Source organism: Danio aesculapii, chromosome 15 (assembly GCF_903798145.1).
Source record: "Danio aesculapii chromosome 15, fDanAes4.1, whole genome shotgun sequence".
Taxonomy (NCBI): Eukaryota; Metazoa; Chordata; class Actinopteri; order Cypriniformes; family Danionidae; genus Danio; species Danio aesculapii.
In genome coordinates, this window is record NC_079449.1 from 13,919,888 (window position 1) to 13,937,871 (window position 17,984).

At 36.6% G+C, this 17,984-nt stretch overlaps 1 protein-coding gene across 1 annotated transcript; it reads right to left on the bottom strand.

The window, feature by feature from the left end:
- Nucleotides 1-1,004: 1,004 nt before the first annotated feature.
- Nucleotides 1,005-16,812, bottom strand: si:ch73-95l15.5 (uncharacterized). The gene is made up of 13 exons (XM_056473646.1): nt 16,673-16,812; nt 16,153-16,191; nt 15,890-16,028; nt 14,729-14,919; nt 12,502-13,526; nt 11,246-11,398; nt 8,797-8,871; nt 8,602-8,718; nt 6,738-6,887; nt 4,783-4,950; nt 4,479-4,670; nt 2,197-2,388; nt 1,005-2,072 (listed from the first exon to the last, which is right to left on the bottom strand). Exons 4-13 carry the CDS (start codon nt 14,901-14,903, stop codon nt 1,968-1,970), a joined length of 2,352 nt encoding a protein of 783 aa, XP_056329621.1. The 5' UTR covers nt 14,904-14,919; nt 15,890-16,028; nt 16,153-16,191; nt 16,673-16,812; the 3' UTR covers nt 1,005-1,967.
- Between the last annotated feature and the right edge of the window lie 1,172 nt (nt 16,813-17,984).

Here is a 17,984-nt window from a genome sequence, read left to right on the forward strand (position 1 = left end):
CGTTTCAAACCTTTGAGTCTTTTTCTTGTGTTGAACACAATAGAAGATATTTTGATGAAACCCGAGAACCTGTAACCTTTGACTTCTATGGTAGGGATAACAAATACTGTGGAAGCCAATGGATACTGGTTTTCAGCTTTCAGGTATTCTTTCAGGTATTGCCACTTGTGTGACTTTGTTAATGGTTTCAAACTATTAAATTTGATTTAACAGAGACATTTGACTATTTTTAAAGCACTGTAAAATACTTGCGTACACAATGCAGAAATGGTTTTGATATTTTGGCAAAGACATATTTTTTTGTTTTGTTTTGGCACAGTTGACATTTGCATGGAATTGTTCATTAAACATTTTATATTCTCTGAAACCATACTAAACGCAAGGTGTTTATTTTAACGTGTTGAAAAACTAAAATAAAATGTGTATATATATATATATATATATATATATATATATATATATATATATATATATATATATATATATATATATATATATATATATATATATATATATATATATAATGGATTCAAGTATGAAGCATTGTTGCTTGGTATGTAAATATATGAAACATTTAAATTTTTTATTAAAGTCAGAATTTATCTTATGCTGTGATTCTTAAATAGTCTTTTGATCCGTCATTAAATAAATCATTCTAAATAGGATTTTTTTTTTTTAAATATGAAGTAATATACTGTTGAATTAAATAAACTAAACGGAAAGCAAAATGTATTGTAAATGTACATGTATCTGACACGTTACACATTGACATTTCAAGGATTCATCTTTACAATCCTATAGAGCAGTGTTTCTCAACCAACACAAAGGAGACATTCAAAACATGCAGTGTTAGTGGTCCTCCAGAAACGTGGTTGAGAAACACTGCGATAGAGAGATGCCCATAGAGATTACCCTTTAGAGAGATTTAATGAATACAAAAACTCCTAATGGTCTCCAGTGAATTCTATCATGACACACAGTAATGATCACACAAACTACACTCATCGAGATATTTGAGGCTTTATTGTCAAATACACCCCTGAGTCCTTAAGAAAGAACCTTTTTAATATTTCCGACATAAAAGAAAACCTCCAACAAAACTCTGAGAACCCACACAAACTTATCTGAATGTAATTTATGAGGTACGCAACAGGTTGTGGGGAATCCAGCATACCCAAATAAAAGAAGCAGATTAAAACAGTCTGTAAATCCTTCTATTGTGAAAACAAACAAAACAAAATCCATACAGTACAGAACAGAACACAAACAGCACATTCCAGTTGGGGCCAGATAACTGCATATCCTAAACAAATCAACACCAGAAAACATTTAGAAATGCAAGACAACCATGAGATAACAGGAAAAAAAGACAGAAAAAAAAGACAAATGAAACTAGAGAGAAGCAGCGTTCCACATATTCAGCGGTCATAAATAATAAAAACTATTTAATCATTTAATAATAATTAAATGCTGTATGGATTGTGGGCTATGAAAAAATAATTATTAGCCTAATTAAAGCATGTTTGAATGTGATAAAGGCTAAATATTGCAAGCGCAATCTGGAGGTGTGGGAAGTAATCAGAAGATTTTATTGCTGCGTTTAATCTAAATGAGTAAAGAACCTGTCGGATATTCATATGAACTAAAATAACACTTCATAATACACCCTCAACCTCCTCAAACATTGAGCTATTGGTCAAAACATTAAAAAGAATGGCAATATTTATACATTTGCTGTCTCTATCTCCTCAATTCAACTAGAGAATTCCCATCAGTTTAACTAATAGATTTAACAATCCGATCAGAAACAGAACCAAAGCTGCAGATCTTCATTTCTATTAGTTTAGTGCAGCAAATTGTAAGACTTTATCATGAAAAATAGTGCCATTTGCTAGAGAATATATTAATTTAATTAGTTATTAAGTTCAGTGTATGACTAAACTCACAGTGTGTGTTCAATCACATGCTCATAGAGTGTGTTTGAGGGCTGTTTTGGGTCCTAGTTTACTGGAGATGTTTTGTTGTAGCTCCGTCAACACACCGTCCCGCTCTTCTAGCTCCAGAAGAACTTGCTATAAAGGGCACGCCCAAAAAACAGTCACAGATTGTATAACAACCAGCCATTTTTAAAAGCTTTAATAATAATAATAATAATAATAATAATAATAATAATAATAATGTAGGTAGAAGACTTGCCTCTATGAGTTTATCCCTCTTCTGTAGATTGTCTCGGAGTTTTCCTTCCTCGAATGCTCTTTCCTTATTCTCCTTCTTCCATCCGAGTTCGGCCTCCTTCCTCTCCTTGGCCTTCTCTCTCAGCTCTTTGAGTGTGTTTTTGAGTTGCTCTGACAGGGCAGTGATGGCTTGTTTGTGATTTTCTCTTTGCTCCTGAAAGAGTATGGATGCATAGTGATGAACAATATGAACAAAGATTCATGGAGCATACTACAGAAAGTTTTTTTTTTTTTTTATCTTTGGTATTAACGGTAGGGCCAAGCAGATTCTACATTTCAATTGGAACATTTTTTGCTATTCCTGTGCAGAATTTTGAAAAAAAAAGAAAGTTAAAAAATAAATAAATAAATAAAAATCTACAGATTTATGCGCAATGATTTTAGGAGTATCGTAACTAAAAACTTTACATGAAATAAAAGAATAATACCTTTTTAACTTTTATTTAATGTTTACAATACAAATTCAATTAGATCCACTTATTTGGTAAACAAAGCAGGTCTCTCATATAATATCTACTAAGACAGAAAATATAACTTTACAAACTGTATTGTAAATAAATTCTATGAACATTTTTATATTAGTCAATATTATTATTATTAATATCAATTTAAAAACTCTGCGCCACTGGTGTAGTGGTTAGTGCTTCGACACATTCACTCCGGTGCTCATGGCGACCTGAGTTTGATTCCCACCTCATGGTCCTATGCCGATCCTTCCCCTCTCTCTGCTCCCCTTGCTTTCTTGTCAACAATCTCTACTGTCCGATCCATTAAAGGTGAAAACCACAAAAAAATTTAATTAAACTGAATAAATATAAACTTACACACATGTATTGACTCGATGGGATAAAAATCTGCAGATTTCTGCACGTGCAGATTCTGTGTGGGTCTAGTCGTAATTTGTATGATACATTAAATTAGGATTTGTATTACAGAAGCAAATCTTAACTGGATTTTTATCATACAAGCTTAGTTTGCAAAATTGCATCTTAAGTTAGGAAATCTTAAATTATGAAGTCATTAAGTTCAACAATGCGCTCTTGGTCTCTTACTGCTAATGAGTTAGCCTAAACAAAACGGATAAAGAAAATCAGTGGGCTTTTAGTCAAACCAGGTTGTACTGTAACATTTTAGTAATAGAAGCTACTTTGACAATCACCTTTTCATCCAAAGAATTAAAATAAAAAAATATATTTCTTTTTTTTTTTTTTTATGAATCACCTGCACTGTAACCTCTATAATCAACTCTAATTGTTCATTCGCTAATTCAAATTAAATTTAAGGCACTTAATGGAGTTTAAACTTAAGTTTGTTTATTTATATATATAATAGTCATCAGTTTAAGCTAAAACAGTTCGAGGGACATAGCTTGTTAGTTTGTAAAAGTCTAGAGGAACATTTTGTAAAATATATGCTCTATAGAATTGCAACACTGTGGCTCAGTGGTTAGCACTGTCACCTCACAGCAAGAAGGTCACTGGTTCGTGTCCCAGCTGGGTCAGGTGGCATTTCTGTGTGGAGTTTGCATGTTCTCTCCGGCTTTGCATGGGTTTCTCCAGATGCTTCGGTTTTCCCCACAGTCTAAAGACATGCGCTATAGGTGAATTAAATAAACTAAATTGGCTGTGTGTGAATGAGTGTGTATGGATGTTTCCCAGAACTGGGTTGCAGCTGGAAGGGCATCCACTGTGTAAAAACATATGCTGGATTACTTGGCAGTTCATTCTGCTGTGTCAACCCCTGATGAATAAATGAAATGAATGAATATACACTATGTAGAACATTTATTATGATTTACTTTGGTACTAAAAATGTTTCCAATACAGATTAAGTACCATTTAATGTTTACATTAATAAGAACTTTTTCGGCTATTGTTTTCTTTTTATGTTTAATTAAAAAGGTTAATGATTTTTAGTTCTTACATAAATGGTACATTTTCAGCTAAAACTTAGTCATTCATTTGTTCATTTATCTTCAGCTTAGTCCCTTTATTCATCAGGGGTCGCCACAGCAGAATGAACTGCCAACTTATTCAGCATATGTTTTAAACAGCAGATGCCCTTCCAGCTGCAACCCAGTACTGGGAACAAGCTTATTAAGCAAAAACTATTTTTTTAGTGTATCACCAGTTTTTTTAATATTGGATAGAGCAAGGTCTGTATACACCACAAGGTGGTGCTATTGATTTTCTGTCAAGAAATAGGGATCGAGTCAGGTTTTGCAGATGTCTCTTAAGCCGTTACCAGTATGAGGCTTTCAGCATTAGTCAAGGCAGAGGATAGTCTTGAGATCTCCTGCAACATGGTGGCACTGAGCTCCTCTCTATCTTTCAAACTTTCTACCAGCAGGACATCTTTCTCTCGCAGCTGATTGACCAGTCCAGCCTCCGCTCCTCCCCCATCCAATCCCCGTCCAATCAGAGAGTCTGAGAGAGCCTATGGGGAATATGTTAATAGTTGACAGCTGGAATTACACATTAACTAAATCAGCTGCACTTTGCAATGACAATCAATCCAGACTTCCAGAGGGAGATAACAGCATGTCTACCTGCACGTCTCTGCGTGAATTCTCAAGCGCCTCCTTTAGCTGGGAAATGTAGTCTTTGTTGTCCTGCACCAGTGCAGTCAGGGCTGAATCTCTCTCTTTCCACACTTCCCATTCCTTCATCATCTCCTGTTTAGCTCGATCACGCTCCGCAAGCTCTACACGCAGGTGCTATTTGAAGACACAAAACATTGATTTTTCTTATCAAGCAGAGTTTACGCCATTTAGCAGCCATTTGCACAATCTCTGTTGCTTGTGCTCTACCATTTGCATTACTATCATTTGTACTGCTCTAGTTATCCTGAAGCAGATCCAAAAATCAGCTGCATTTGATGTCTTCATTTTAAAGTTTCCTTTCAATGCACTTCCCTAAATTCCCCTCACGTTAAAAAATAATATTAAAATATCCAGATACATTGCGTTCTGATGATGGCAGGATTTTTTAAAAGAAAATTCTGGATTACACATATAAAGGGTTAGTTCATCCAAAAATGAAAATTCGGATTCTTAATTACTCCTCTTCATGCTGATCGAATCCCAAGACCTTAGTTTTTCCTTCGGAGCACAAATTTAGATGAAACCAGAGAGCTCTCTCATCCTCCATAATGACAAGTTTCAAGACATTTAAAGTGCAGAAAAGGAACCAAAAACATTGTCAAAACATTCCATGCATCTTCAGTGATTCAACTGTAATCATATGAAGCTTCAAGAACACTTGAGCATTTTTGATTCCTTTCTGGGCTTTGAATGTCTTGGGACCCTTGCTTTATATGGAGGATGCGAGAGCTCTTGGATTTGATCTAAAATATCTTCATTTGTGTTGCGATGATGAAGGTCTCGGGGGACTTAAACGGCATGAGGGAGAGTAATTATTAACAAAGTTTTCCATTTTTGAGTGCTTCTTATATTTGAATTGGTTTTTAATGCTTGCAAATTAAGTTGTTTTCAGACAGTTTAAAGGACCTTTCGCATATCTTGTCTTTTTGTGCACAAGTTTGTTCAATCAAAAGGAGATCTGCAGCATTTGCAAGCAAATAGAGAGCAATGTGGTTATTGCATGTGGTGCAACACACACTTTTTCTCCGGTGTGCATAGAGCACATCTACACTTTTCAGAATGCCACAAGTCCACCACGCATCTTTTGACAAGAACCAACCAGTCAGCTTTTCAATTTGTATAGATTACACACATTTGAGTATTACCGGTAGACCAATTACCTCAGACAAATGCAGAGCACCCAAACACTGCAGCGCTTTTAAATTTTCTTCCTAAATGACATTTGTATCAGCGCTACAGCAAGGGTTTGTCAATGTTGGATCCTCAGAGTGCATAATAACAACAGGCACAAGCCCAGAAGCGTGTTGAAATTGGTGACAGAAGTGATGCACCTCACGTTTTAGATGCGATATGTCAACATCCCCTAAAATCAGTTGTAATAAAAAAATAAAATAAAAATAAAAACTCCAGTTTGAATGTTACTAGATTTTCAGTTCACAATCCTCTGTCCAGACAGCCTCTGAAATAAAACGCAGCTTGTGTTTGCATCTCTCACATTTACCATCTTCCAACTACATGCATGAATCAGTGGGCAGGGCTAGAGAAGCAATGGTGTAAAAGCAGGCATTGATCACCTATGTCAGTTGCATCATACGGAGACAACATCTGAAATTAGCCTGGCAACTATAAATGTTGCTTTTGATTTAAAGAGAAGTGGAGCTCTGAGATGTTATGGGTATATTTACAGAGCCATGTCAAAGTGCTTAAAGAACAAGGGCAGTTTCATTTCTCAGTTGATGACACTTTTTAAACTAGAGCTCAGTTTGTTGTACAAGTGACAGCGATGCCTCATTTACTTTCCCATGTACAATACTCATGTTTAGCAGCAGCAACCACAAACCAAATGTTTAAGTAAACAAATGTGTGTACTGTTGAATAAGTGCAGTGTTTGTTTGACTCACGTTAATAACATCCTGGTTACACTGGAGCACAGTGTTGAGTGTAATAAAGTCCCGGTCTCGCTCTCTGCCCGCGTCCTTGATGGCCTGCAGTTGTTTTTCCAGGGCTTTCTCTCTCTCACTCGCCTCAGACAGCTGAGCCACCAGAACCGTCTGAATTAAAAACACAGAAATTAAGAATAATGCGCATGTGCATTCATATTTTCTAGAACTAAGCAAACACAAAAGAGCTTTAGTACTCGAAGAATGATCCCACACAGAGACGACCCAGCCAAAAGTCACAGTGACTGGGTGTGTTAGCCAGAGCTACACTGTATGCTCTGTTTGTGTACATTTGCTACACTTCTATTATCATGTGTACACCGGACATGACTCTATAGAGGCTGTCTACACTGACTGGACGTGTCAAAAGCACTCATTTAGAAATAATGTGTCCTTTGTGTCAGTACTTTATAAACAGAATGAGGCATCAGTTTACTGTTGGAGAATTGTCACTCATGTCAGGCCACATCAATCACTTCAGTTTTATTATTATAGTTTTTTTTAAAGGGACAGATCAGCCAAAATTAAAATTCTCACCATTTACTCTCAAAACTAAAAGGTTTGGAACCACTTTTTAATCTGCTGAACCTAAAAGATATTTTGAAGAAAGCTGGAAACTTGTAAACACTGACAACCATTGTAGGAAAAAAGTGATTGTACTACTATAGTACTATAGACCATTTTGAGGGATGTAAACAACAACAACAATGGTTCTAATGTATTTCCTGTATTGCATTTTTAATTTCCATAGTGTCCAAGAATCCTAAAAGGTCCACATATTAATAAATAATGTTATGATTGCTGTTTAAATCGCCTCTTGTTACGGTTACGAAATAGTTTGACAACAAGCAGGAAATGTTAATTGGTCAGTGACATTGCCACATCGAAATGATCTATAGAAGTCAATAGTTACTGGTTTCCAACTTTCTTTAGAAAATCTTTGTTCAGAGGAAAGAAACTCAAACATTATTGTGACAAATGAAAGGTGAGTAAATGAAGACAATTTTTCAGTTTTGGGTGAACTACCTCTTTAATTAAAGTTGGGTGTATATATCGTGTGTAGCAGGGGTCACCAATCTGGTTTCTGGAGGTCCGGTGCCGATTAGCTTGTTCAGGTGTGTTTGATTAGGGTTGGAGCTAAAATCTGCAGGACACCAGACCTCTAGGAACATGTTTGGTGATCCCTGGTGTATATGGTCAAAGCAAACCACCAGGAATATTATAAAAATGCTTAAAATGATGGCTCATTATTTGATGCTGAAATAAAAATTATTCTGCCATTTTAAAAGGCTGGATATTTGGTGATATAATTTAAATGATTTTGAATATATTACTGAAAGTAAATTTATTATAATTTTTTTTTTTTAAATTAAAAAAAAAAAAAAAGTGCGTTGTCTGCGCCAATAGCTTAGCACCGAGGTGCTCTCAGCGACACAGAGCCGGCTCGAGGTCCATTGCCGATCCTTCCCCTGTCTCTAATCTAAACGAACATCAAAGCGCATTTTGAAAGATACAGAACAACCTATAGAAATGTAATAATGCTTAAGAAATCACCATATCAATGTTTCAATTGTGAGCACATTAGCCTCAATAGTGATTAAAACAAATTGCAAGCAATTAATTTCACAACACTGCATTTACAGTTACTCAATTTTCATTACAGTGCATCACGATTACTATCCATTATTTATTATAGAGTCACTATGAAAATTGGCTCTTTACTTCTAAATAATGGCATAATTGTAGAATTAGTACTAATTATAAATGTGTGAACAAAAATCTTTGAGCAGTCTTTAGTTACAAAACATTCTCAGTCATTCCCCACCTCACGTTCTGAGCGTGTATCAGTCACCGCACTGGCCAGTTTCTGGATGAGCTTGTCAGTGTCGTCTGATTCCAGCCCTTTCTCAGCACACAGCTTCTGGATCAAAGTCACGCATTCCTGAAGAGTGGACGGCACACATTCATGACAATCATGTTTATCCTGAACCTATAATGAGTTCATCAATTCACTACTCACCTGGATTACATTCTCTCTGCTGTGTAGTGATTGGCTGAGACTCTCGATGAGGTCATTCTTATTTTTCAGAATGGTCTGTGCAGCAAAAAAACAAATCGGATGGGTATTAGTTGCACAAACAGGCATTATTCCCACCAAAATGGCTCCATGTCATGCCTGAGGGACACTACATGGCATTGTGATCTCTTATGACTGCATTCTGCTAGCGTTACATAACTGCTATCAGCTCACTCTAGAGAGCAACCATTCAATTGCAAGCTCATACCCAGCATGCAATAGTGATATGAAATTACAGCTCTCTGTAAATCGTACAGTCAAGGTAGGTTATTATTATGTATCTGGACACATTGGTCACACTTAAATGTCCCATGAAGTGCTTTGAAATGAACAGCCAATAGCTTTTATTGTATCACCGCTCTGCCAGTGAGAGTGGTTGAGTTCAAGCAAATAATAACAGTCTTCAAGGGGGCGGGGCATAGCAGACACTAGACAGCATTTGATTGGTCAGAAGATTTGATGAGAAACTGAAGTATGAGGTGACATGATTTATTAGTCTTATATCCTTTAAGCACACATTTTTGTCACTGTTTTGGAGCACATTTGCTTTTAGATGTCCTTAAAACTAACAATACTAACATCTAATCTCATAGGAACTTTGAGGTAATTTCTTTATATAACACTTCAAATTTGTTGACATGATGCTTGAGGGTTTTTTCAAGAACTGTCTGTTTTTGAAACCAGTTTTGAAATTAATTGTCAGTGCAAAGCTGAACAATATACTATGATCATGATAACTAGAAATATTTTAACTCTCCTTTGACTACTGCAGAGCATCTAAAGCAGGGATGGGCAAACTCGATCCTCGAGGGCCAGTGTCCCTGCATAGTTTTGCACCAACCCTAATCAAACACACCTGCTTGTAGCTTTCTAGTGATCTTGAAGACACTAATTAGGGTGTTCAGGTGTGTTTGATTAGTGTTGGAGCAAAACTCTGCAGGGACACCGGCCCTCGAGGATCGAGTTTGCCCATGCCTGATCTAATGTATTTTATTAAAACATGTTTGCATTCATAACTTGAATTAAATGGTCATTCTAACAGGCTTCATCATGTAGTAAGTGATTTTTGACAAAAAAAAAATGAGTGAATTTAAGCTCACACATTGTTAAAACAATTATGATTTTATAATAGAAGATAAATATGGCGCCCTTATAGTTTTTGACATCACTCTTTAAAATAAATGTACTTTGTTCAAATCTTTTATCTCATGTAGGGCTGGACGACTTGGCCTAAAATTAAAATAATCAATATCATTGATTACGATTAAATAATGATTATTTTATTTTTTGCCCACATGGTTCACTGACAGGTTTTGTATAGTAAATATGCTCACATATTACAAGTGTGATTTAAATTTTAAAATGATTGAAGAAAACACATACTATCAACTATCTATGATTATTTATTGAACATCAACGTTGAACAACTGAAATTAAAACACAAATTGCCTAAAACCCACAAACTCATTGGAGCGAGTGTTTACAACTGTTGAGTCTCGTGAAGGAAGTCCTGAATGGAGACTTTTGTTTTGTGTTTACCTTATGATTAAAGTTGTTGCACATCCGTGGGTTCCTACCTCAAAATGAGCGAGTTTGAGCCACTTGTACATTAAGGTAGCGTTCAGAAAAAACAAAAACACCAGCAATGAAACTCGACACAGAGGAACATTAACACCTCACTGCCAGCTAGCGTTTCGGAAGTGTTATTGCAGAGGAACACAAACAGCGTGCAGAAGTATAAATGCATGGCTACGCGCAAGGCATGCACCGATCACTCGAGGAGAAGTATAAACCAGGCTTAAGCGTACTCAGCATCGTCCATTGTGGTTGCAAATAAAAGTACAATGACGAGTGCGTCATGTATGAAAGCCTCAGCAACTCAGCCTGTACGTTAATAACTGTGATGGTTGGGGAAAGTGTAGATGTTAATAACTGATGGTTGGGTTTAGGTGTGGAGTAGGTGTACACAGTAATAAAGCGTCATCTTGCGGCCAACAAAGTTGACATTTGGATCTCCATTACTTCAAGTTACGCCTCTGTTACATGTTACGCCCCCTTCATATTGCACTCGTCTTGCAGTCCGCAGACAGATACTCGAAAAGCCTGTTATGAAAGAAATTGCACCTACACCCCAGGGCAATCTCCTCTGGTCTGGGAAGATTCCTGGAGGAGGTGTGTGTGTGTAGGTGTGTGTGTCCGTACACCTCTCTACTTTATCTCTTTAAAAAGCATCCACACACCTATATGTCCAATACAACACATCATCTGCAAAAGTCAACAAAAAGCTTAGGAGAGAGGGTGTGCCACAGATGTGCTGAGCTAGTCTCTGAATGCACACGTGTTCATTTTAAAAACACCCCATCCAATTTAATAATTATCATTTCTCACTCACCACTGGCGGGGACTTCAACTGCTTGGCAGGAGCATCGGTTGGTGGTTTGTTGGCATCTCTGAGCTGTGCCTCAAGAGTTCTGATGCGAGCCTGAGCTTGAACAAGTTGTTCTCGCAACTGCTTCACAGCATTGTGCACCCTACTTGAGGACGACTGAAAAGAGTGATCAAATTAACAATGTTTTTTAAAGAACATTATACTTTTTTAGGAAATGAGCTCATTTTTCAAGTCAAATAGAGTTAAACCATTTTTGAAGCTACTCAGCCAATCTTTAGGTCCAACGGGAGCACTGTTAGCTTTGCTTTAACATAGATCATTGAATTGAATAAGACTGGTAGCATCTCTAAAATTTCAATATAAAGCTTGACTCTTCTGTAGTTATATTGTATACTAAGACTGACAGAAAATAAAGATTTTGCAGGCAGATATGTATATGAATTATACTCTCGTTCCAGTGTAATAATCAAGGAACTTTGTTGCTGTACTCACGTTTATGCACTCATATTTATCATCTATTATAAAATCATAATTGCTTTGACAATGCATAATCTTGCATGGTCACTCACTTTGCACTATGCTCAAATAAATGAGCCAAAAAGCACTCATTACATGATGAAGCCTATTAGAATGTAGTTAGGATGACCCTATAACACAAGTTATTAAAAAAAGTTAAAAAAAAAAAAAAAAAAAAAAAGTACATTAGAGCCAAGTTATATTACACACCCTAAAATAACATTACCCCAAATATCAACACATGAGGGCAATCACAAATGTACCATTAATGCAGCAGGTGCAATGAAATTATGCAGTGCTTTAAAAAAAGTCCTCAGCTAGATAATTAAGTAACAGTGCTATGTAAAATTGTTGCGCCTGCTGCAGCCATGGTACAGCAGCAAAGTTCCTTGATTATTATGCCAGAATGAGAGTATAGTTCCTATCCTCATGGACCTAGAAAATAGCCTTAAATAGCCAATAGTCTTAGTTCATGATGTGATTATAGAAGTCAAGCTGTAAATAGGAAAATAATCTAAACTTTTGTCATTTGAGTGAGATGCTAATGGTCTAATCTGATTTAATGATCTATGCCAAGATAAAAGTGCTCCCATCAGACCCAAAGATCAACTGAATGGATTTAACAATAGTAAAACTGTTTAACTCCTAGGGGAGCTGTAAAATGAGCCCTAATTCCAAATAATAAGTGCAGTGTTCCTTTTAAAAAGTAAAAAATTAGGCTAAATTAATCCAACAGCTCTTACTTCTCTTTGCAGTGGCACAAAGTCATCTTTTAGCTCAGTCAGGATGTCGTCATTCTCTTCTTCAAACTCATCCTCGGTCCCATTTTCCCCCTCTCCAAAATTCAGGACCCTCACTAACCCAGCTTTCGACCCCACTTCATCTTTTCCATTCAGTATGTCTGCTCTGTCCAACACAGGAATGCGACTTCCAGCCGGTGACCGCACTGGCTTTCCTTCAATCCCCCTCAACTTTTTGAAAACAGCATCAATAATGGCAAAATGGTCCTCTGGCCAATCAAAAGGATCAGCGCCGTCAAGAGAATCCAGTGATTGGATGGAGGCAGTGCGAGATCGAGATCGCAAAGAATGACAGGAGCCAGACAGTGAGGCAGGGCTTGACCTGACAGATGGTACCCTCGACCAATGAAGAGGCATGCTGCAGGATTTCTCTCTGGAAAGGCCCAATGTCGCAAAGGCTTGTTCAGGCAAGTGACGTGGAATGCCACAAACAGACTCGTAGTCCGAGTCGGAAACTCTTAAGGAGTCACAACCCTCACACTTCTTTCCTTTTTGACAGCGTTTCCCTGTTCTCCTGTAATAGGGACACGACTCTGCTTTCTCGGACCACCATTCATACTCTGAGAGGGCCATGTTGTCTTTGAGCATTTCTCTGTATCCTTCTCCTGCAGTATCTTTCCTGTCAGATTCATCCTCACTGGAGCTTCCTTTGCTCCTGAAACGTGATGGGTTGCGTTGATCGTACATACTTCGTACCCATCGCCTAATCTTGTCCCTTTCCTGAGTGAGTTTCTGGAGTCTCTCGCTTGATAGCATTCGCACTCTGGAGATGACTGTGTCGAATTTGAAGACTCGTTCCAGAACGGACACGCATTTGCCACATAAAAACTCCCCATGGCCATCTGCACGTGGTACAGGCTGATCTAAAATGTGTGTCAGCACACAGAGCAAGTCGATTCCTTTTGTAGGGGTAAGCAGGCCACGAGACTGTGATAGCGAACGGGATGAGCTGAGAGAGAGAGTACTGCCTAGAAATTTTGAAAAAAAACAACAAGTAATTAATGTGCAACAAATAACAAACAAACAAAATAAAACCATTAAACATACTGTGAAATTCATCACATGCTATTGTAATTAGGAGCCAGCTTTTAAGATTTTAAACAGAAGCTCACCACCTTTGTATTACTTTAATATCCACAGGCAGTTTATTTCACAGCAATGCCCCAGAATATTTAAAGGACCAATGAACAGAAGCAGTCTTAAAACAACAATGTAAAATCCATAAGATTAGTTTTATAACACTGTTGCTGGTTTACCCTAAATAAAAGTGCATTTAAATAAGAGGGCACTTTAAAATGGTATATAACATTATTAATAATAATGTCTTCCAATCTACTTTCTAGAGCAGGGGTGCCCTTTATGAAGGGCCAAAAACTAAACTTGACTGAGGTTTGTGGGCCGAAGTTAAATATAGTTGACATGGGTAATTTCCTAATTTATTTAATAATATTTAAAAATGACTAGAAAACAAATCTAATTTCTAACAGAATTACACTAGTTTTTGCCTTGATTTGCTCGCCGATGTCTTCTACATAGTCCAGTTTGCTTTTTTTTAGCTAAAAGTTACATCAAATTAGAAATGACAATCTCTGTGTTAAAGGCAATCACCCCAACCCTCTCCATCATTTTCACTCTCCTCTCAGATGGGATGGTGGGCCAAATCAAAGGTTACAATAGGCCGATTTTGGCCTGCAGGCCCTACTTTTGGCATCTTTGTTCTATAGAACGCCAAGCAAGGCTCTTGAAATGGGAAGTCTCAACAGGTGTGAAATGGCCAACCCCTAGAACTAATCTTATCAATTTATTCTGTGATTTCTGTAATTTGCTCAGTCACCCTTGAGACAAATTAGACATCCAGGAGATACATGCATATTCAAAATGACAGGAAACTAAGCTTGATGCGTAGTTTCCTGTCATTTTGAATATGCATGCATCTCCGGGATGTCTAATTTGTGAGTGGCTGAATTTTGGTTACCCAATTTTTTTACTATCTAAATTTTGTTTATTGGTTGGTAAATGCAGTTGACAGTAAAAAAAAACTGAACTGTATATGAAAAGAACTCCAGATTGAGAACCAAATTTCTGCAGTGTGTACGTGGTCTTTAATAGTATTTTTAAATCGTTTGAAAAGCAAATGAAAGTTGATAGAAGAACGCTTTGCTGTTCATACCCCATGGGCTGCTTTGTGCAGATCTGGGCAAGCTTCCCTTGCTGGAAAAGTCTGCTGGCGTCTGAGATTGTGCCCCCTTTCTGTTCTGACCTGCATACAACCATCGCCGCTGGTTACCTTGCAGGTCACTCCCACAGATGCGACATCCTTCAATTTTACCTCGTGTAGACATCATAAATACACCAGATGCCCTGTAATAATGATTAAAAATATATATTATTATTCAGTTAAAAATGAATAAATATTTAAACATCTATTCAATGGGTTGATGTTAGGAAAAAAGTGTCATCATAATAATAATAATAATAATAATAATAATAATAATAATAATACATATATTTGGGTTAAATATACGAAGCATAAACATCAACAACAATGATATTAATTAGGACTGCATGATATTGGAAAAATTTAACATTGCGGATTTGTTTATTTTGCGATTTATATATTGCGATATGAATACAATTTCACCAGATAACTTGAATATCAAGTTTCTAGAAATTTAAAATGTTAGATCAATTAGGATGATTCTGCAGTGGGAGTGTATCTCTATAAAATCGAATAATCTATAAACTTTTTGGGGTCCCCGACACATTTTCATTGTGGTCTGTGGTTTTCGCATTGCATTTCTGTGTTTGCAAGTGTTTTGAGTATTTTCACAGATAACAATCTATAAATCCAATCAATAAAAAGATACAATTGAATAATTGTTTTATCGTTTCCTTAGTCTAACGGTATTCAAGTCGAGTCTATCTATCAGTATTCAAGTACAGTAACTAAATGATAAAAATTCAATAAACTTAATCATAGTTAAGGTCACAAATGGTACAATTTCTAACACCTGAATGCTTTTAAAATCATTATACAAATCACAGGCATCAAAAACAAATGCAAATGATGAATTATAATACAAACTTCACATTGCATATATCCTGCGCTGTGACTATTGCAAATAAATCACATTTCAATATCGATGCTGAACCGATATATTGTGTAATATAAACGACAATAATAAACAATAAAATGGTTAAAAAAATGTCTTCAATAAAATGTAAACATTTTTAAAAACTCCTTAAGTGTCCAATGGAAAGAAAATAATAAAACTTCCGTCTAAGGGTTGATTGTAAAGTTTCTAGTACAATATATTTCCACTTTACACACCTGAGTTAATATTTCCAGCAGTTGTTTTGTGTGGTAGTTCACTGTTGTCCTTTGGCTGGGGTGGATCCAGTGAATAACAGCTCACTCTGCCCCACTGACAGTCTGTGTTTACATGGGCTGGACACATCGACCTTGAGCCCTAAACGCATATACACACAATTATAAATTGGCTTGTTTACTCTAAGTCGTATTACCTTTTTTTTTTTTTTAACTGATATATATATTCAAGACTTTAAGTGCACAGTCCACCCACAAATACTCACATCATCATTTTTCCAAACCTGTACGACTTGCTGTTTTACCTGCCACACAAAACGAAATGTCAAACACGATATTGAGTGACAGACAGTAAATATCCACCGTCCTGAGTACATTTTCCCTCATACTATTGGAGTATACTAGACTGTATATGGGGAGAAAAGGTAAAACATTAAAGTTTGTAAGTGGAATACATGCAGAATCTTAATCTTTTAAGCTGTTTCTTTAAATCAAATCTATGAAAGACTAGCGCGAGCGCCTAAAGCACGCAAATAAATTATGTAAATAAAGTGACGCGTTGGCAGGACACTTTCCACTCGATGAATAATCTCTGCAACTCGCTGTTTTCCTCTTCAGTGTTCATTTAATATGACTTTTTAGTCCTGCATCACACAGCCTAAAAACACCGCCAATATAAACCCACGCGAAATTGACTTTTGACTTCCAAAATGTCAATATGACACTGCAGAGGACAAAACATGATCCCATAGACTAAACAACTTTACAAAACAGCCGTCCACTGACCTGATAAGTTTGAGAGGAAGGAAAATATCACATCTCAATCGCAAATGCAGAGATAAAGTCGCTTTCAGAAGCTCAGGAAGTGTTTCCACGGTCTCGAGCACGAGCTCTCGCGCGTACAAACCAGAGTGGCAGCCGCCGCGCGCCGCTCTACCTTGCTGACGTCATCATAAATACCTGTTTCAGCACGCAGCTGCGTGGCGCGCTCCAGCTGTTTGAACAATCACGCGCATGCACCGCAGCATTAGGTATTGCACCACCACTACAGATGAGGAGGTATTGGATGTATATAACGAATAGATATTTGCGTCGTATATAGACATATGAAAAATAACACGCACACAGTTTGTGTATTTGCAGTAAAAATAACACTCATGCAAGTAATCATTTTAATATTGGGACAGATTTTACTTAATGTTTCTATTAAAAGTTCATTCCTGTGATATATGTTTTTAAATCAACAGTTCTCCAGTCTTCAGGGTTTCTTTATGTTTTTAATATTCCTTCAAATGATTTAGTTCTTATTATTACTGGTACTCAGGTTTTGTTGCTTTGAGGAAGTCATCACTACTCTGAATGCAAAAGAACTGCATAGAGTGAGGTCATTTACTTTCAAGCAATATCAAAAGTTAAACATGATTTACTATCACTTTAAATTAATGCATTCTTGTAGATAAAAAGTTATAACTCAGAAAAATTTAATAATTACACACTTTTGAATAATAAAATATTATTAAAAATATAAAATATAATAAAAATATAAAATTTCTCAATTTATGCACACAATTATTTTTAACATTGATATCAATAACAGGCCCGTAGTCTGGGGGCCCCCTGTAAGAGCTCATTTGTCCCATTTTTGACAATATGCCATCATGAATGGAAAATAACCGATAGAACTGGGATCAAACTCATTTTAGCTCAGGGGCTCATGGAGGAAAATCTATTTACTGGACCAGTGAAATCATGGTGTATATATAACTTAAAAACAACTTCAGATAGTTTTTTTTTTTTTATATGATCAACATAAAACATAAAGCTGGAGCCTGAGGACAACACAATATCACAGCAATTCGTAACTTTTTGATTTAGTGGCCAATTCGTATGAATTCGATCTCATTCATTCAGTGTAATATACGATTTGCTTATCCACCAATGATGGTTGGGTTTTGGGGTGTGGTTGGGTGCCATGCCTCCTTTTTAAAATTGTACATTTCCATACGACTGAACTCGTATGAATTAGCCACTAAACTGACAGAACGTAAAATAGTTACGTTTTCTTGTGAGAACACCTCACTGTGTACTTTACAGAATC